Source organism: Aythya marila (genome assembly GCF_965140915.1).
Source record: "Aythya marila genome assembly, chromosome: 13".
NCBI lineage: Eukaryota > Metazoa > Chordata > Aves > Anseriformes > Anatidae > Aythya > Aythya marila.
Genome location: NC_139054.1, coordinates 10028706 through 10047788, shown reverse-complemented (window position 1 = coordinate 10047788; position 19083 = coordinate 10028706). Strand labels below are relative to the sequence as shown.

Below are 19083 nucleotides of genomic sequence, written 5' to 3'. Positions count from 1 at the left end.
GGGGAGGACTCCCCCCACCCTCCTTTCCCCCAGGACCGCCCCGTCGGGTGCCGGTGCCGGTGCCCGGCGGCGCTTCCCCGAGCTCCGGGACGGGCGGAGAGGGGGCGAGGGGGTGGGCTTCGGGCTCGGAGCCCCCCAAAAAACGCTGGAGGGGGGCCGGGGGCGGGCGGCTCCCCAACGCCGTGCCCGCCTCCTCCCCCGCCGCACCGGGGAAGCTCCGCCCGGCTCCCGGTGGCCGCAGCCGGCCGGCGCCCACCCCGCTCGCCCCGGACTATGAGGAGCGGGGCCGGCCGGGGGAAAGAGGAGGAGGAGGAGGAGGAGGAGGAAGAGGAGGCGGTGGCGACCCCGGTGCTGCGGGATCGGGAGCGGGGGAGCCGCCGCCGCCGCCGCCGGCCGGGTCATGCCCGTGAGCCCGGGGCGGAGGGGCTGCTGCGGGCTGCGGGATGGGAGCGCTCCGAGCCGGCGGCCTCGCCTTCCTCCTCCTCCTCCTCCTCCTCCTCGGCTGCCTCCTGCCCCGGCGCGGCCCGCTCAGGTGAGCCCCGTGCGCCCCCCCCCTCCCCGGTGTCCCCCGGTTCTCCGCCGGGACCCCCCCCTCCGGGCTTTCCCCGCCGGGACCCGCAGCCACGGCCCCAGCCCCGTGTCCCCTCCGGGAGCTCGATGTCCCCCGGGACACCCCTGAGGACACCCCCGCCACCGGACCCTTCCCGCGGGGCCCCCCGAAAGCAGCCAAGCCCCCGCCCCCCCCGGAGCCGGGCACAGCCCTGGTGCATCACTTTTGGGTTTTGTATTTGGGGGGAGGCTCAGGGCGGTCCTGCCTCAGCCCCCAGGTGGCCCAGGCCAGTGGGTGCCCATGGGTGCGGGAGCAGCCCCCCGGGTGCAGGACCCAAAGCCCCCAAATCCCTTTGTCCCCTCCCCACCAACCTGGGTGCCGCCGGGACGGGGTGGGACGGGCAGGGGGCTGCCAGGGGCCCCGTGTCCCTGGGGAGCAGGGAGCGGGCTGGGGGGGCTGCGGTGCCCCCGGGGCTGAGCCCACTCCCTGTCCCAGCACTCGGTCCCCGTCCCAGTACAGCCAGAGCGGCACGGGGGGGACTGCAGTGCTTGTGGCAGGGAGGGGGGGGCTGTATCCACATGTCACTGCTGCACAGGCACAAATTGCCGGGATCAGGATGTTCCTGGGCGGCTGTGAGCCTTCTCCAGCCCCCCCAGCACGGAGGTGCTGAGCTGCGGGGCCTGGCAGTGCCCGGCCGGGTCAGCAGCAGCGTCCCCAGGGGAGGCAGTGCCCCAAAATCCCAGCGAGGTGCCCAGGGGAGCTCCAGGGAGAGCCCTCAGCTTCCTCCCCAGCCAGGAGGAGGACACGGCTCATGCCCATGTGGCTTAACTCCTTGCTACCTGCCCTCCTGCAGCCCTCCTCCTCCTCCTCCTCCTCCTCCTCCTCCTCCTCCTCCTCCTCTCCCAGCCCCAGAGGCTCCGAGCTGCTGCAGGCACAATTTCTCCCAGCCTTTTGCTCTGGCCCAAACCCAGACCCAGGCACTCTCCACCGCCCGTCCCCAGTTAAGAACGGGAAAACCTGCATGGCCAGCTCATTTTGGGGTGGCTGTCGCGGCTGGTTTTGGCCAGCAAGGCTGCACACAAGCCCCTCGGGATGCCCCCTGCTCCCCCGAGCAGAGGTAGGAGCACGGTGTGGGTTTATCCTGCCCACGATCCCAGAGGTTCCCGGCCCCCAGCACGGTGCCGTGCTTGTGATAAGGGGTGCGTAGCCCCGAGCAGGAGCAGGACACACCAGCAGCGCTCTGAAAGCTCCCTTTGTGTCCGGAGGTCTCCAGCTCATTCCTCCCCACCGCAGCCGCATGCCCGGCCATGTGGTGAGCGGCTTGTCTCTCGCATTGTGCCTTGAAATGATCGGTGGAGACTGATGGAAGGAGGGAAACTGGCAGGCTGCGAGGCGTCCGCCAAAATATCCCCTCCAAGGTCAGCTTCAATAAGCTTCCATCATCCCCGGGAGATGCGTGGGAGAGCTCCTGGCAGCTCCTCGTGCTGCTCCTCCTGGCCCCAGCTGGGCTGCTGCTCGATCCGAAGGGATCCCAGAGGCTCTTCCCAGCGCCCAGAGCCCACGGCACGGGGCCATCGCCGCCGTGCCCCATCCCCACCGTGGGTACCCGGCCCCAAACAGCCTTCCCGGGGGCTCCCACCTCTTTGGGGCACCCCAGGACATGGGTGAGAAACGTCTGAGCGGCCTCCTCCGCCCCGCAGGCTGGTCTCGGGGAGGGAGGAGATCAAAGCTGCCTCCCGCAGCTCGCCCCAGCCCATGTCGCCCTCTGATTTCCTGGACAAGCTCATGGGGCGAACATCGGGGTATGACGCCCGGATTCGACCCAACTTCAAAGGTAAGGGCAGGGCGGGGGGCTTCCAGACCCGACAGCCGCACCCACGCAGCCGCTCGGCCCCAGGGGACGGGCACGGACCCCGAGGGCTGTCCCCGGTGGGCTGTGGGGGTCCCCACAGGGTTGGGGTCCCTGCCCACGTCCCCGTGGTGCTGGGCTCTCCGTGCCAGCCGCGGGAGGTTGCTCGCTGCCTGCTTGTTTTCCAGGCCCACCCGTCAATGTGACGTGCAACATCTTCATCAACAGCTTCGGCTCCGTCACCGAGACCACCATGGTGAGGGGATCGCCGGGGGCTCCTCTCCCCGGGGTGCTCTCCCGGGGAGCGCGCGGGGCCCGGTGCTCACAGGGAGTGCTGCAGGAGGCGCCTCGCCGCTCCTCCTCCTCCCCTCCTTCCTCCTCCTCCTCCTCCTCCTCCTCGTGCCCTGACGCCGTGCCTCTGCCCCAGGACTACCGGGTGAACGTCTTCCTGCGGCAGCAGTGGAACGACCCCCGCCTGGCCTACCGCGAGTACCCCGACGACTCCCTCGACCTCGACCCCTCCATGCTTGACTCCATCTGGAAGCCCGACCTGTTCTTCGCCAACGAGAAAGGGGCCAACTTCCACGAGGTCACCACCGACAACAAGCTGCTGCGCATCTTCAAGAACGGCAACGTGCTCTACAGCATCAGGTGCCGCGGGCTCAGCCCCTCTCCTCCGGCGCAGGGCTCGAGGGAGGGAGGAGAAGCTGTCCTCGTGCCCCCCCTCGGGCAGCTTTCAGCGAGCCCCTCCTTTGGTCTGCCCCCTCCAGGCTGACGCTGATCCTGTCCTGCCCCATGGACCTCAAGAACTTCCCCATGGACATCCAGACATGCACGATGCAGCTGGAGAGCTGTGAGTACCTGGTTCAAAGCCTGTTTCACCCCACCCCCATCCCATCCCGTCCCACCCCATCCCATCCCATCCCATCCCATCCCATCCCATCCCATCCCATCCCATCCCATCCCATCCCATCCCATCCCATCCCATCCCATCCCATCCCCATCCCATCCCATCCCATCCCATCCCCATCCCCATCCCATCCCCATCCCATCCCCATCCCCCTATTTCTAGGGGAGGTGAGGGTGAAGGAGGGGCCATTTGGGGTGGGGGTGGATGGGTGCACGTCCCCCTGCCCCACGGCTCCCTCCATCGCCTCCCCAGTCGGCTACACCATGAACGACCTGATCTTCGAGTGGCTGGAGGAGCAGGAGGCCGTGCAGGTGGCGGAGGGCTTGACGCTGCCGCAGTTCATCCTCAGGGACGAGAAGGACCTGGGCTACTGCACCAAGTACTACAACACAGGTCAGCACCCCAGGGACCCCCCCTGCCGCCCCCCGGCACGGCACGGGGCCCCCCTCGCCCATCGGGGCCGTCTATTCCCCCGCAGGCAAGTTCACCTGCATCGAGGTGAAGTTCCACCTGGAGAGGCAGATGGGCTACTACCTGATCCAGATGTACATCCCCAGCCTGCTCATCGTCATCCTCTCCTGGGTCTCCTTCTGGATCAACATGGACGCGGCGCCAGCGCGGGTGGGCCTGGGCATCACCACCGTGCTCACCATGACCACGCAGAGCGCCGGCTCCCGCGCCTCCCTGCCCAAGGTGAGCGCTGGGGACACGCTGGCGGCCCCACGGCCCCAGGGTGGGGACAGCCGTGTCCTGGGGAGGGGTCCCCAAAGCCTCGCCGGCTGCGTGCCGGTGGTGGGGACGCGGTGCCGCTTGGGTGGACGAGCTCTGGCATGCGTGGTCCTGCAAGTGGTGCTGCCAGCAGAAACATTCGGGTTTTTAAGACCTTTGCAGGCAGCATCTGCACCCCAGCGCTGAGTGAAACACCAGGAAAAAAACTGATTGCAAGCCAAAACCCCCAGCCACGTTCCCCCGAGTTTCTGGGCGTGCAGCTGCAGGGGACGGCCTCTGAGAGCTGGGCATGGTGTCACCCAGCGAGGAGGGCACGGGGGAGGCAGGAGCAGTGCCGGGCCGTGGGGACACCCCCGTCTCTGACCCCCCGTCCCCTCGCAGGTCTCCTACGTGAAGGCCATCGACATCTGGATGGCCGTCTGCCTGCTCTTCGTCTTCGCCGCCCTGCTGGAGTACGCCGCCGTCAACTTCGTGTCCCGGCAGCACAAGGAGTTCATGCGCCTGCGGCGGCGCCAGCGGCGCCAGAGGATGGTGAGCGCCTCCCCGCCGCTGCCACCACATCCCCGGGGCTGCCGTCCCCGTGCCTGTAGGGCCGTCCCCTCCGGCACCTCGCCGCCCCGTGGGCACGGAGCCCCTCTGCCCGCCCGCAGACCCCCGAGCATTTCCCTGCCCCATGGGGCTGAGGCACGCCGAGCTCCCTGGGGCAGGCAGCAGAGGCAGGGCAGGGAAACAGCAGCAGGACCTGGTGGCACCGGGGCTGTGCTGCCCGGGGACAGGGCACCCGGGGCCAGGCTGTGTGGGTTCGGGCACCCGCCCCGTGCCCCGCTCAGGGAAGGCAGGCGGCTCCCTCCTGGCACGCCCTTGGTGGCACCGCTGGGCACGAGCCCTCCTGCTCCGGGGGCTCCTTGCCCGCGTGTCCCCACAGCAGGAGCAGGGCCATGGGTCACCCGCTGTCCTTATTTCTGTTTGGTGCGCACCAAAAGGGCCTGAGCAGCGGGACGGCCAGCCTCGAGTCCCTGCAGCAGCTGAGCAGCCAGCACAGCGGCGAGCACACCTACGCGACGCTCTCGCAGCTCTCCAGCTCCAGGGTAAAGCACAACCCTCGGGCAGCCCCCCCCCGGGCAGCGCAGCGCAACCCCACCGCCCCCCCACTGCCCCCAAAGGAGCCCCCCGGGGAGCTCTGCCGGCCGGCGGGGGTGCGAGGAAGGAGCAGGGCCGTGATCCACGCAGGGCACACGGCCGTGGGATGGAGATACCCGTCCCGGGGCTGAAAGCAGAGCTGAGAGGGAGGGGACGTGGCAGATTTTGCCGGCTCCCTGGGGACACCCAGCTCCGTGCCTCAGTTTCCCCTTCTGTAAGATTTCTGTAAAATGCAGTGGCGTGAGCCAGGCTGGGGTGATGGAGGGAGCCGGTCCTGGGCTGCTCCTCGGCTCCCTGCCAGCCCCCAGGGCAGGGCACCCAGCGCAGGCAGATTCGGGGCGTTTCCTCCCTGCAGTGACCCCACTGTGTGTGTGTGTGCTCGGGCCACACGGGCACTTGGCAGCCGGAGACGTGGGGAGGAGACCAGGCAGGGGCAGGGGCACAGGGCAGGCTCCCAGGCTTGTGCTAGGACGCTTGGGGACAAGGACATCCAGCCTGGAGCTGCCCCAGCCCCCTCTGAGCCCCCCCACGGCCAGCCCCACACCCCTGCAGACGCAGCAGGGGTGAAGCCCCCGTGCTGGTCCCGTTGGGGTCGGGGAATGGCTGCGGCCCCCCAGGGGCATGGGGCAGGCGGCTCCATCCGTCAGGGGAGCGCACACACCTCAGCTGCACACGAGGACTCGTCTCAGCGATTTAAGCCTCTGCTGCTCTTCCCACCAGGAAATCTTGCTTAGCTGGCAGATTGCAGAGATAAATAAAGATCCGTGGCCGCCGGCTCTCCGCATGAGAGCCCCCCTGGCCGGCCGGGTGCCCACACAGGCCAGGCGCTGCCCTTCGCCCTGGTCCCTTGGAGGGCAGCGCTTGGAGGTGGCACCCACAGTGTGTGGGCACGGAGCGAGGATGGGGCTCTGTGGAGAGCCACACGCAAAGCCCCACAAAGGGTGAACAAGCAGGCTGGCGTGGCTTGCTAATGAAGCAGCTTGCTAACGAAGCGTGGCTGTTGGGGAGGAGTGCGGGTGCTGCTGGCCAGGACTCCACCTCCCCCAGTTCACCGCCGAGAGCCAGGCTGCCCAGGAACCCAGGTGTGCTCTGGGGGTCCCTGTGCTGGGCTGCAGGGCTGGTGGGTGCACCTGGAAGCCTTCAGAGCATCCTCACACCCCCATGTGCCTGATCCCAGCCCCGTGATCCCCCACACCCCTGGGTACCCCCGCCAGCCCCGTGCTTCTGCCTGCACGCTCGAGGCACCCACAGGGGCGTGCAGCGGGGCTGGCACACACGGGGCTGGCACACACACACACACACGGGGCATCCATCCCCTGCTCACACCCGCTCCGTTTGCTGCCTGGCTGACGGCGCTTTCCCCCGCCAGGAGGAAGAGCTCGTCCGCGAGAGCCGCTTCTACTTGCGAGGCTACGGGCTGGGCCACTGCCTGCAGGCGAAGGAGGGTCCCGGGGAGGGTCCCGGCATCTACAGCCCCCCCCCGGGCAGCGCGCTGCTGCGGGAAGGGGAGACCCTCCGGCGGCGCTACGTCGACCGCGCCAAGCGAATCGACACCATCTCCCGAGCCGTCTTCCCCTTCACCTTCCTGGTCTTCAATATCTTCTACTGGGTCGTCTACAAAGTGCTGCGCTCGGAGGACATCCACCCGGTGCCCTGAGGCCCGAAAATGAGGGACTGCCTCTCAGCCAGGCCCCGCTGCGTGCCTGTCCCTCTGGGTGCTGGGGGCAGCCCCCAGCCCAGCCTGGCCATGGCCAGGGCCCCTCTGGCCCCCTCCCAGCCCCACGGCTCACTGAAGGGTCGGGGCCAGGCAGTTTCCCTGCTGCAGAGCCCAGCGCTGTCCCTATTCTAGGGCACGTGTCCCAGGAGCGATGTCTGTGACGTCCTTCCCCGTCCCCGACTGCCACCCGCCCTGCCAGGGCCCCGGTCCCACGGATGGAGAAGGAAGGCAGGTGGCACACGCAGCCCATGGCAGGAGCTGCTCAGCACCCTGGGCAGGATGCTGAAGGGGGTTTTTGGGGTTGGAAGTGTGGGGGCAGCTCAGCTGACCCCCTTGGAGGAGCAGAGCCATGGTGGCATCTCCGCAGCGGCTGCCACCGCAGGACACAGCCATGCTGCTCAGGAGGAGGTGGTGGCACGTCACCACGGTGCCAGCAGCAGAGAGCAGGAGGTGAAATCGCCCCAGCCTTGCTGACCCCGGCCCCCAGTTACCCTCCGTCGGCCCCAGTCCACCCCCCAGGTGTGGTGTCCCCGGGCAGGTTCACCCCGGCTGCTCCTCCACCGGAGAGCACCCAAACCCTCGACTTCAAACTCCAGCAAGGCTTCCAGCCCTCCGAACCCGGATGTCCTCCATGCTTAGCTGGAAATAAAAGCAGTAGGCAACGTTTCTGTAGGTCCTGCAGTGAGAAATGTGTTGCTGCTCTCCTTTCCCCCTGCTCACAGCAAGCCCAGGCGGGGCTCGCGTCCTCTGTGGGGTGGTTTGCTGCAGCCCCCCGGCATCCATCCCCCGGCAGCGCCAGGAGCAGGGCACAGGCAGGGCAGGGCCCACCAGGACGGGCTGGGATGGCTCCAGCCCATCGCCACTGCTGGGTGCCCCCCACACTGCTGTCCCACCGCAGGCAGCCTTCAGAGACTTGTTTTTTGGGGGGAGCCCATAAGGAGGTGATGCCGGCACGTGGGCAGCACCCACAGGTGTTTTTAAACAGCCTCCTCGGTCTTCCTGCACAAATAAACCCTTCCTGGGATTTTCAGCGGTGTGCTAGGGGTTTCTCTCCACCCAGACCCCCGTGGCCTGATCTGGCTCCAGCTCCTGGCTGCGGGAGGGATGCAGGGATGAGGATGCTCCAGCCCTGCAATTCTGCCCAGACCTCGTTACCCCCATGGGTGATTTGTCTGCTGGGGGTCTGCCTGCAGGACGGGACCCCAGGTGTGTGTGTGGGGACAGATACGGGGTCAGGGGGGTCTCCAGCTCCACGGTGGAGCTCGGACACCCCAATACATCGAGTGTCCCAGCCTCCCTGCGTGTCCTGGGCTGGCGCCAGCCTCAGAGCACTGCCAGCTGTGCCGGGGGCTTACGCCAGCCCCGCGGTGCCACCCCGGGCCAGCGCTTCTGTCCCCAGCTGGCGTGGGGGCAGGCAGAGCTCGCAGCTGACGGCCGAGCTCGCAAGCAAGCATCAATCTCCCTCTGTGCTCCCGGCCAAGTCGCACAGATCGGCTCTGTTGGGCACCCCGTACCTCGCAGCCCCATCGCCCCAACAGCCCCCAGTGAGGGTTTCTGCAGTGGGGAGGGGAGCAGGCAAGGCGCAGGCAGACGGGCTGGGAGCCTGGGTTGCTCTTTTGCTGGGAAAAACCAAACCTGCGATGCTCCTGTGTTCCTGCCTGCCTTGCCTCGCTGCTCTCCTTTACCGAGCAGCAGGTCAGGGCGCATGGGGTCTATTTGGGTAGAAAAGCTGAGGTCGGCCCTAAATCACCCTGATTCCAAGAACTGGTGCTTCCCAGAAAAATGGAAAGAGTAAAAAACTGACAGCGCAAGATGAACTGCCTCGACTCTGGTTGCAGCCAAACAGAGGGGGCCCTCGCTTTTGGCACCATGCTGGTGAATGTTTAGGGGAGTGCTGCCACCCCACGGCCCCATGGGCACCCCAGGAGGCTTTTTGGGGCCGGCAGCAGCCCTCAGCCCCTGCCCAGTGCTCCCAGCTTGAGCCAGGAGCCACCAGGACACCCGCACTGCTGCTCTGGTGTGTCCCTGTGCCTGGGGGCAGCAGCAGTGCCCAGGCTGGGGGTGCAGCGCGGGCAGCAGCCAGCCCAGGAGGCTCCATCCCGCAGAAAGCCCACAGACCTCAGCTGGGGCCATTTTTCCCTGCCCTGCATGGTGCTGCATGTTCGGGACACGTCCTGGCTGCTGCAGGAGGCAGCCGTGGGCATGGGACCAGCAGCCGTGGCTGAGTTAATTGCCGGTGTAAATTGAAGTTAATGGAGTTACACCGGGTTAACGTGACTCCCAGACAGAAAAATCAGCATAATGGGTGCTGGCAGCTCCCTGCCTGCCTGCCAGCACGATGCTTACAGCCCCACTGCCACGGACACGTGTGACCTGCCTCCTCCTGCCCCTCTGCACCCATGGGTGCTGCCGCCTCCTGCCCTGCTCCCTGCCAGCCCCCGGGGGCCAGCACCCTGCAGGAGGCCCAGCAGCACCGTGCGGTGCCTGGCTCTGCCCTTTTGTTGATCCTCACCCCAAAAGGGGCTGGGGAACCCTGCTGGACCCACAGCACCCACCCAGCTGCCCGCCTCACTGCGGGGATGGCCCCAGGACAGCGAGAAGGGGTCACACAGGGGACCAGGGGTGCCTGCTGGAAAAGCAGCCCTGCTCCAACAGGGAGCTGTGGGCTGTGGGATGTGGGTGTCAGGCACGGGGGCTGTCGGGGACAGACAGACGGCTTTTGGGCCAGACTGACCACACCTGCGGGGCATGGTCGAGGCACCAGGTCTGGAGCGGGGGGCGGTTGTGTGGGGCACAGCGGGATGTGGCCAAGCTCTGTCAGCGGGGACAGGACAAGGGGCGATGGGCACAGAATGGAGCCCAGGAAGCTCCACAGCAAACGGGACAGAAACGGGACCGTGAAGGGCGCTGGGACTGCTGCGCGAGGAGGCTGTGGGGGCGCCTCTGGAGGTGTTAAAATAGGGAGGGCTGCGGGACATGGTGGTGCCTGGGGGTCCCTCTAAACCCAGGGGGCCCTGAATTTGTGTGATTGTGTGACTCTGTGACTGTTTTTACAACAAGGCGAGGACCCCTGCGCTCAGCTCGCCTCAGGCCCCGCGCCTGGCACTGCCCGGCCCCGCCATGGCCGCGAGGCCCCACACGGGGCAGCGGCGCCCCCTGGCGGGAGGGGGGGGGGGGGCGGGCAGCGCCGGCCTTCGTCCCACGTGACCCCCCTCGCGTCACGTGACCGCGCGGCTCCATCATGGCGGCGGCCGTGCCGGGGCTGCTCCGGGCCCTGCTGCTGGCGGCGGCGGCGGCGGCGCTGGACAACGGCGTGGCCAGGACGCCGCCCATGGGCTGGCTGCACTGGGAGCGCTTCCTCTGCGCCACCGACTGCAGCGCGCAGCCCCGCCGCTGCGTCAGGTACGGACACGGGGGGTGGGGTGGGGGGGAGCGGGGGTGACGGGGTCCTGGTACCGGGGGTGCCCGGGGTGCTGGGGTCCCGGGGTCCCGGTCCCGAGGGTGCTGGTGTCCCAGGGTCCTGGTCCCGGGGGTCCTAGTGTGACTGTATGCCGGTGTCCTGGGGGTCCCGGGGGTGCCCGGTGTCCCAGGGTCCCGGTCTCGGGGGTCCCGGGGTCCCAGAGGTGCCCGGTGTCCCGGTCCCGGTGGTGCCCGGGGTGCTGGTGTCCCAGGGTCCCAGTACCGGGGGTCCTGGTGTGATGGTGTCCCGGGGGTGCCCGGGGTCCCGGGGGTCCCAGGGTGCCAGAGGTACCCGGTGTCCCGGTCCCGAGGTGCCCAGTGTCCCGGTGTCTTAGTCCCGGGGGTGCTGTCCCGGTGTCCCGGTGCCGAGCCCCGCCGTGCTCCTGCCCGCAGCGAGCAGCTGTTCACCGAGATGGCCGACGTGATGGCCGCGGAGGGCTGGCGGGATGCGGGCTACCAGTACCTGTGCATCGACGACTGCTGGGCGGCCCCCATGCGGGACGAGCGCGGCAGGCTGCGGGCAGACCCCCGCCGCTTCCCCGGGGGCATCCAGCGGCTGGCGGACTACGTGAGTGAGCGCCGGGAGCGCGGCGGGACCGGGAGGTCGGGGGGGAAGCGGCCTCGGGGCCGGCACCCCAAGCCCTGGCCTCTGTCTGCTCCCGAGCCCAGGTGCACGCGCGGGGGCTGAAGCTGGGGATCTACAGCGACGTCGGGAACCAGACGTGCGCCGGCTTCCCCGGCAGCTACGGGCACTACGAGCTGGACGCCCAGACCTTCGCCTCGTGGGGCGTGGACCTGCTCAAGTTCGACGGCTGCAACTCCGGCTCGCTGGAGCTGCTGGCAGAAGGTGGGTGCATGGGCAAGGTGCTCGGCAGTGGTCCCGAGCCTCTGGGGATGTGCTTTTCCCCAAGCTCGCTCGTTTGAGGGATTTGCTTACAGAAGCAGGTAGGAGGCTGTGTGCCCGAGCTCAAGGTTGCTCTCTCCAAGGCCGCGAGTTTTGCTGGCCCAAGTGGTTTTTGGCTGCTCAGCCTCCCCCCTCCTGGAGCTTCGCTCGCAGGCAGGGCTTGAGGCAGCAGCTGCCTCACACCAGGGGCTGCGTGCTCCGGGGGCTCTGTGCAGAGTGCTGCATCAGCTCTTAGCACCACAGAGGCTTTGCCCTTCTGCAGTGCCTTCACTGGAGAGCTCGAAACACTTCACACACTTAGCCCTTAGTCCCTCGGCGAGGCCGTGCCGTAATGGATCAGCTGCACGCCAGAACAGCTTGCGTCAGCTGCAGAAAGGCAGTTATCAGGGCTTTTAACAGCAAAAATTGAAGAGAGTTCTGGCGTGAAAAACCTCCTGAGGCTCGGAAGATGGTTTTCTGTTGACGGGGCTCTCCCTGCTGGCACAGTCAGCACCACAGCGTTGGCAGCAGGAGCCCTACGGTCCTGGCTGGGTCTGGCAGCAGGAACCTGCCCGAGTGACGCTCCCATCACAGCCAGCTGGTCGGGCCTATGCTGGCTGCTGGGGCCAGGAGCTCAGCTCTGCACCGCAGGCAGCAGCTAGGCTGGAAGCTGCTGTTGGATGCTGTGTGTAACCCAGGTGCGATCCTGAAGCAGTTCCAGGAGGGAGAGCGGGCTCTTCATCCCCTCGCTGCTGATTAAAAGGGATATAACAGGGCCGTCTGGGGACAAGGACAGGACAAAACCGGTGGCTTTGCATTCCTGCCCAGCCCATATGGCACAAGTCCTTCCTAAGGACATTTTCCTGCAACATTAACCACTGCAGCTGTGCCCAGCAGCTTGATAGATACCAACGTGTATTTCCCAGGAAAAAAACACCACACAGCAAAACTACAGCTTCTCCCCGGGGCTCTATCCCAGCCAGAATCAGGAGACAAAGTGATCAGTCTCAGAGCAGCAAGGCACTGAAGCTCGCCTTTCCCTGCGAGGCAGGAGGCTGGCTGCCTCCTTCAGCCTTGATTTTGCAAGAGTTGAACTGAAACCCGAACCTGTGACACTGGCTCAGTTCTCCGTGACCCAGGGGATTGTGTAACCTGTCCGCTCTCTTCCCTCAGGTTACAGGAGGATGTCTCTGGCCCTGAACAAGACTGGCAGACCCATCGTGTACTCCTGCGAATGGCCCTTCTACCTGAGGCCCATGCAGCAGGTGAGGAGCGTGTCTCAGGGCTGGCATCGCATGGACGGAGGAACAGGAAAGTGCTACGAGTGCAGAGCAGCCTCCCAGGGAGCTCGCTGCTTTCTGCTCTGACAGGGAGCAGGACTGCGAGGTGGAGGAAAAACACTTCACAGCCCAGAGGCGCACCTGAGGCGAGTCACTGCTCTGCCGAGAATTCAGCAGGATCCTGAATAGGGCAGCCTATTTCATAGGAATCCTCCGTGGTGGTTATGAACACGTTTTTGCCAGCCAGGGTCTGTGGCTGATGCTTTGCTCTCCGCCCACAGCTGGCTCCCCCGCGCTGCCAGGACAGGATGTGGCCATCGCTCCCACAGAGATAAACGCGTTAGTCACCGGAGGGTGTAAACCCGAGACACTGCAGTAATTAGTAGGATGTCACACCTTAGTCCCACTGCTCCCATCCCACCTTTGGTGAAGTCTGAGGGGATTTTCTGACAGAGCTCAGTGGGTCTGCCACCAAAACTATTTAGTTCTGCCCCAAAATAGTGCTGATGCTTTGTGTACGTTCCTGACCTTGCGCAGACAAGCTCTCTGGCTAATGACGCTCGTTGTTTTGGCAGCCCAATTACACGGAGATCAAACAGTACTGCAACCACTGGAGGAACTTCTTTGATGTCTACGACTCTTGGAACAGCATCAAGAGCATCTTGGAGTGGACAGCGCTTCACCAGGACAGCATTGTGAAGATAGCTGGGCCGGGGGGCTGGAACGACCCTGACATGGCAAGTAGGGCAGCACCACTAAAAACTCTTCTCCTCGGCTGCAGGCAGAGGGAAGGATTTGAGGGAGAAATACCGGGGTAAAAGGCTCTGAGGGGGCCCTGGGATCGAGCACCCGATGAGAGAATTGCCACCCAACGGGCTGGTCTGGCTCCTGGCCTACCTAACCGCTCCCACCCTCAGCATCCTGTCATTTACGGGTGCTCAGCGTGGCGGCCCAGTTTCTCCCGGGCAGGCAGCATCACCGGGCACCTTTTTGAATTTCCCGTCACAGCTGGTGATCGGGAACTTCGGGCTGAGCTGGGACCAGGCGGTGACGCAGATGGCGATGTGGGCCATCATGGCTGCTCCCCTCTTCATGTCCAACGACCTGCGGCGCATCAGCCCCGAGGCCAAGTGGCTGCTGCAGAACAAAGAGGTGATCGCCATCAACCAGGATCCGCTGGGCAGGCAGGGATATCGCATCACCAAGGTACGGCCGAGCTGTTTTGGGTGCACGGGCTGCTGGCCTCCTCTGAGAGCAGCCCAGCCTCCCCTAACACACGCCTCGGGGTTTGTTCCCTCCTCGGCAGGACAAAAACTTCGAGCTCTGGGAGCGGCCGCTGTCGGGCGGCGCCTACGCGGTGGCGGTGCTGTACCAGCAGGAGATCGGGGGGCCGCAGAACTTCTCCTTCCCCCTCGCCTTCCTGGGCAACGGGCTGGCCTGCAACCCCGCCTGCTCCGTGCGGCAGCTGCTGCCCAGCAGCAGGGACTGGGGCGTGCACAGCTGGGTGTCCTCGCTCAGCGTGGAGGTGAACCCCACGGGCACCGTGCTGCTCAGGGTGGGCGCGCTGTAGGAGGAGGCACGCAGACACAACTTCTGTAAGCCTCCAGGCAGGGTGCCTCTGTTCTGTCCTCATTCTCCACTCAACTGCTTCTCCAAGGGTTGCTCCTCTCCTATTTATTTACCCTTTCCATGGTATCTGGGGGCTACAGGGGCCCCAGCTGCTGGCACCCCCTGCCCAAAGACACTGAGGGCTGATGCGGTGTCCTACGGCTCTCCAGGCTCAGCGGGGAAATGCAGCCCAGCTGCCTTGCTGCTGCTTTGCGAGCTGGGCTCTACAGGGACACTCAGCCCAAAAAAAAACAAACCAAAAACACAGAAAAGCTACCAAAGAAAGCCCACCCCCTCCTCAGAGCGTGGTTATCACTGAACTCAGGGACTGGCCTGGCTCGCTGCAGTTGTTGTCTGCTCTCAGCGTTGAGGGCTGCTCCTTACCCCAGGAGCCCCCTACCTGTGGCTGGCGCTTCCCTCTAGACAGCAGCTCCCCTCCCCGCTCCTCACAGGGCCCCTGGGGGCTCCTTCCCAACAGCACTGCCCTTTTGCTGCTGGCAGCAGTCTTTAGGCTAAAGTTACGCAGGTTCTTATGCAACTACCGTGTATATGTGCTCTCTCTGCCTGCCACACGATGCAGATGCCTCGATTTGTTCTGGTTGTGATTACAAACTCTAATTAAAGTGCTCCCTAAGAAGGGTGAAGGTTTTTCATAGTTCTCCTGTGAGTGGGTTGCTGCCAGAGTGCAGGACAGCCTGTCCTAAAGCACACCACACTCTGCTGCTCAGCAGTCACCCCTCGCTTGATGCTGACGTGCTGTGCTCGGGATTTTTCTTGTAAGGAAAATAACTCAGCGAGACGGGAGGCAGGCAGCTGAAGCCTGCTGTGCCAGCACAACACCCGGCTGGGGGAGCCAACGTGCATGGATCAGCCATCGCTCTGCACGGCCACGAAGCTCGCAGCCTCCACAGGCAGCTCGGAGCTGAGCTGCGGTGAGTAACCGCTGCCTGGCGGTGCAGAGGATGCTTCCTCAAACACAGCCCCTGGTGCTAGCCGCTGGCTGCAGCACAGCCCAGCTGCTTGTGAGAAGCGTGAGGGCTGCTCAGGGGAGCTCAAGTTACCCCAGTTCTTCCTGGGTCAAAAAAAAACCCAACATCACTGCTGCAAGGAATCTCGCCTGCCTCCCTTCCAGGCCAAGCGCTCAAAAAAAGCCTATCGGGGAGCTACACAACTGCAACAGGCACTTTAAAGCCTTTTTCCAAATATTGCTTCACCTACCAACAATTCAGACTCACCGCAGAGGCTTAAAGTACTCCTAAAACACAACTGCTGTGATAGAGGCACGAACTATTTACAGGAGACAAGCTGCAAGTTTAGAAGCAGCCCTGCTGAAGGCAGCATTCTGCCAGAGGTCCTCGTGTCAGCCCGAGGAGCACCCCCAGAGATGTTGCTGGTGCACCCATCTGCAGAGCCTCGGGCTCAGCCATGCTTTATGTACCTCTTGGAACACCCTGAGGAGGTGCCAGCCATGGGCAAGGTTTCTTCAAAACCCTTCCTAAGCCATCAAATCCAACTGCTCAGCTTTGTTCGGAACGCCTTCCAGCTGGGTTAAGGTACTCGCAAGTCCCTCCCCACCAAAAGCAGGAGACAGACAGACAAACAACAGATCTCTTCCAATTCCTTTAATACAGTCCAAACTGGGGGATGGGGCTTAGAACTGGATCACCTGGCCCTGCAAAAAGGAAGAGACAGCGAGTTTACTCCACTGCATCTCACCCTCCCCCAGCTCTGACAGTGCTCTCCCACAGCCCGTCCTCACCCTCCGCCGTACCAGCCGTTGGGGGCACCCCAACATTCAGGATACCCCAACATTCGGGGTACCCCAACGTACCTTTCTCTTCTTGTCTCCTCCCAGCTCAAAGTGTTTGCACCTCTTAATCGCCAGCATCCGCTTGGACCTGCAGTTGGGCTCCACGCACTCCAGCCTCAGCACGATTTTCTTCGTGGTCTTGGCCTGGGAGGAGCAGAGCAGCGGGTATGGGTGAGAAGTGCCCCGAAACAGGTGACAGCCACTCCTGGGGCAGCCTGCTACCTGCACTGCTTTAGATTCACCAGCTGATTCCTCAAATATAAAGAGGAAACCAGCAACGCAGCTGGGCTGCCTTTGTTAAACACAGCCAGGTACCTTAGAACACCAGTAAGAGAACTTAGTGGATCTGTGCCTTCACCTGCTGTGGTGTTTTGTGTTCAGAAAGCACCGAGGAGCAGCCCCTTGTTCAGGGTGCAGGATGACAGCCCCGGCAGCGTGCAGGGAGTTTGGCAGAGCGCCCACCAGAAGAAACACCCGAAAGCTGGCAAACCTTCCCCTGCAGGAGCAGTGATGTGACGTGCTGAACACAGACCTGCAGCTACTGACAAGAGAGCTGCTGCTCGGAAGGCTGCGGAGGGAAGAACCCGAAGCTGTGAGGCCGCTGGAGCAGCGGGACAGAGCCGCAGCCTAGTGACAAAGCCCAGCTGCTCACCCCCACAGCGCTGGCTGGAGGGAAACAAACGGGGACGGCAGCGTGCAGAGGGGTGCCAAGCTGGGAGCAGTGCTGCTGCTTCGGGTACCCTGCTTGCAGGAGCATCTCCTGCCAACTCTCCCAGCTTAAAAAAAACACCACCCTTTTTTCTTCCTTCCTGGAAGCCTCCAGCAGAACACCAGGGCTTCCCAGCAGCTAGCCAAGTGGCTCTGTAAGCACAGCTACACAGTTTGCACAAGAACTTCTATAAATCTGTCAGGTTTTGCTTCCCTGCTGTAAATTTCAAGTTTTTTTTTGTCCCCCATCTCCTAGCAGAAGGGGCACGCAGAGGGGAAACACGCAGGAGGTCTACAACTCCAGGTACCCCGCAACCTGCAGAGGGAGGATGGCAGCAGCACATCGCTCTAATGCACCGCTAACAGAACGCACCACGCTTTCCACTGCTGCTTTGAGACTCTCAGGAGAACAGCAGCTGTGATTTGCTGGCTCAGTGATATGGATTTCTTTGGAGAGCAGCCTGCAAGGAAAGCATTCTGCGTTCTGCAGTACCCCCAGGAGCTGGGAACTCTTCACCCCATTGTACCCTTGCCAGTGAAGGCAGCCTGGCTGTGCAGAGCCTCACAGGCCTGGAAAACAAGTTCCAAAGACAAACTAGAAGAGACTAAAACTTTGAGAACATCTGGAAAGCTAACAGCAGGCTTTCTTTCCCTTTATCGTATCCTTTAGCAAGGGGGAAAACACTCCTTTCATTAAAAGCACCACCCCCATTAAGGCCGTGTTGTCCTCAAGCAGCAGGATCCCTGCAGCAGCTGCTCCACAAACACAGGCTGCATCACTCCAGCATGATCAAGGAACGTCTCAATGAGACAGAGCAGCTGGGGCAAACAGCAGGCAGGGGTGGGAACTGTGTTCTTACACTCCTTAGACACCACTACCAGCACAGAGCTGCTGTAGCACTGCTCGAGCACACACCCAGCCCGCGGCCGAGCAGACAGATGTGTCCTGCTTCAGCAGGGTGTGAGGGCTGTGAAGATGTCACGGCTCAGAGAAGCCGCACTGACCTTCTTGCGGAAGATGGGCTTCGTCTGGCCGCCATAGCCGCTCTGCTTCCTATCGTAGCGCCTCTTGCCTACAGGGGGAAACGAGCACATTGAGGCAACAGCCAAACACACGCACCCCAGCCACGCGAACGCACCAGCTGCCAACCTCAGCCCCCAGCCGCCCAGCAGCAGCCCCGCTCCCAGCCCAGCCGCCCCCGGGCTCACCCTGGGCGTACAGCGAGTCCTTGCCCTTCTTGTACTGCGTGACCTTGTGCGGCTGGTGCTTGCCGCACTTCTTGCAGTAGGTCCGGCGGGTCTTGGGCACGTTCACCTGCGGCAGCGGGGAGAGGCCCGGCGGTCAGCACGGCCTGGCCTGGCCTGGCCTGGCCTGGCCTCCCCCCCATCCCCATCCCCATCCCGCCGGGACAGGCCCCGCGCCCGCCGCCTCCCCCCGCCGCCGCTTCCCCGAGCGGCCCCCAGCACGGGCCGGGCCCCCCGCGGCCGCTCCGAGGCGCGGCGGGGGCGGATGGCGGCGGATGGAGCCGAGCCCCCCGCCCCCGGCCTCCCGCACCCACCATCTTGGCGGCGGCACCCGAGGAGAAAGAGCGGGCCGGAAGCGGAAGGAGATGGGACAGGGGGGGAACCATAGAGAGGAGGGGAGCGGGGAGAGAGCGCCCCCTGCTGGAGGGAGGGGGCGGGGGCGGGGGGACATGGGGGCAAAGGGATATGGGGTGCAGGGACATGGGGACAAAGGGATATGGGATGCAGGGACATGGGGAAATAGGGACATGGTGTGCAGCGATATGGGGACATGAGGACATAGGGACATGGAATGCAAGGACCTGGGGACATAGGGCCATGGGGTGCAGGGATATGGGGACATAGGGCCATAGGGCCATGGGGTATAGGGACATGGGGACATAGGGACATTGGGTGCAGGGATATGGGGACATGGCATGCAGGGATATGGGGACTTAGGGCCATGGGGACATGGGGTACAGGGACATGGGGACATAGGGTCATGGGGTGCAGGGATATGGGGACATAGGGCCATGGGGTGCAGGGATATGGGGACATAGGACCATAGGGACATGGGGTACGGGGACATAGGGCCATGGGGTGCGGGGATATGGGGCACGAGGACATGGGGACATGGGGTGCAGGGTGCATGGGGACATGGGTGGCCAGGGACATGGGGTGCAGGGACAAGGTGGTCAGGAGGAGGCCGCCGCCTGCTGTTCGTGCACGTCACCCCGCTGCCCACCCCAAATCCCAGCCCCACACCCCAGCCCCATGCCACCACCCTCAGCCCCTTCTCCCAGACCCCAAATCCAGCCCCGCCACCCCTCCGTGCGGCCGCCCTGCTGCTGCTGCTGGCTCCGCGGAGTTGGCCCCGGCCATCTCCAGGAGGAAACGCAGCTGCTGCTCTGAGTGAGAAACACCAAAAAAAAAAAAA

The 19083-nt window shown here is 64.4% G+C and overlaps 3 protein-coding genes across 3 annotated transcripts; 2 read left to right on the top strand and 1 right to left on the bottom strand.

The window, feature by feature from the left end:
- Positions 1-443: 443 nt before the first annotated feature.
- LOC309883230 (glycine receptor subunit alpha-4-like) lies at positions 444-6835 on the top strand (the record flags this gene model as incomplete). The annotated part of the gene is made up of 10 exons (XM_082771132.1): positions 444-532; positions 2251-2384; positions 2588-2655; positions 2827-3050; positions 3170-3252; positions 3562-3702; positions 3788-4002; positions 4420-4569; positions 5022-5126; positions 6548-6835. The coding sequence occupies 10 exons, from the start codon at positions 444-446 to the stop codon at positions 6833-6835; spliced, it is 1497 nt and encodes a 498-aa protein (XP_082627258.1).
- Positions 6836-10135: 3300 nt separating this feature from the next.
- Positions 10136-14257, top strand: GLA (galactosidase alpha). Its single transcript, XM_082770504.1, has 7 exons — positions 10136-10297; positions 10748-10922; positions 11024-11201; positions 12411-12502; positions 13093-13254; positions 13526-13723; positions 13824-14257. Exons 1-7 carry the CDS (start codon positions 10137-10139, stop codon positions 14085-14087), a joined length of 1230 nt encoding a protein of 409 aa, XP_082626630.1. The 5' UTR covers position 10136; the 3' UTR covers positions 14088-14257.
- A 1475-nt stretch (positions 14258-15732) lies between these two features.
- RPL36A (ribosomal protein L36a) lies at positions 15733-18235 on the bottom strand. The gene is made up of 5 exons (XM_082771249.1): positions 18203-18235; positions 17853-17958; positions 17649-17716; positions 15957-16079; positions 15733-15797 (listed from the first exon to the last, which is right to left on the bottom strand). Exons 1-5 carry the CDS (start codon positions 18203-18205, stop codon positions 15777-15779), a joined length of 321 nt encoding a protein of 106 aa, XP_082627375.1. The 5' UTR covers positions 18206-18235; the 3' UTR covers positions 15733-15776.
- Positions 18236-19083: the final 848 nt, after the last annotated feature.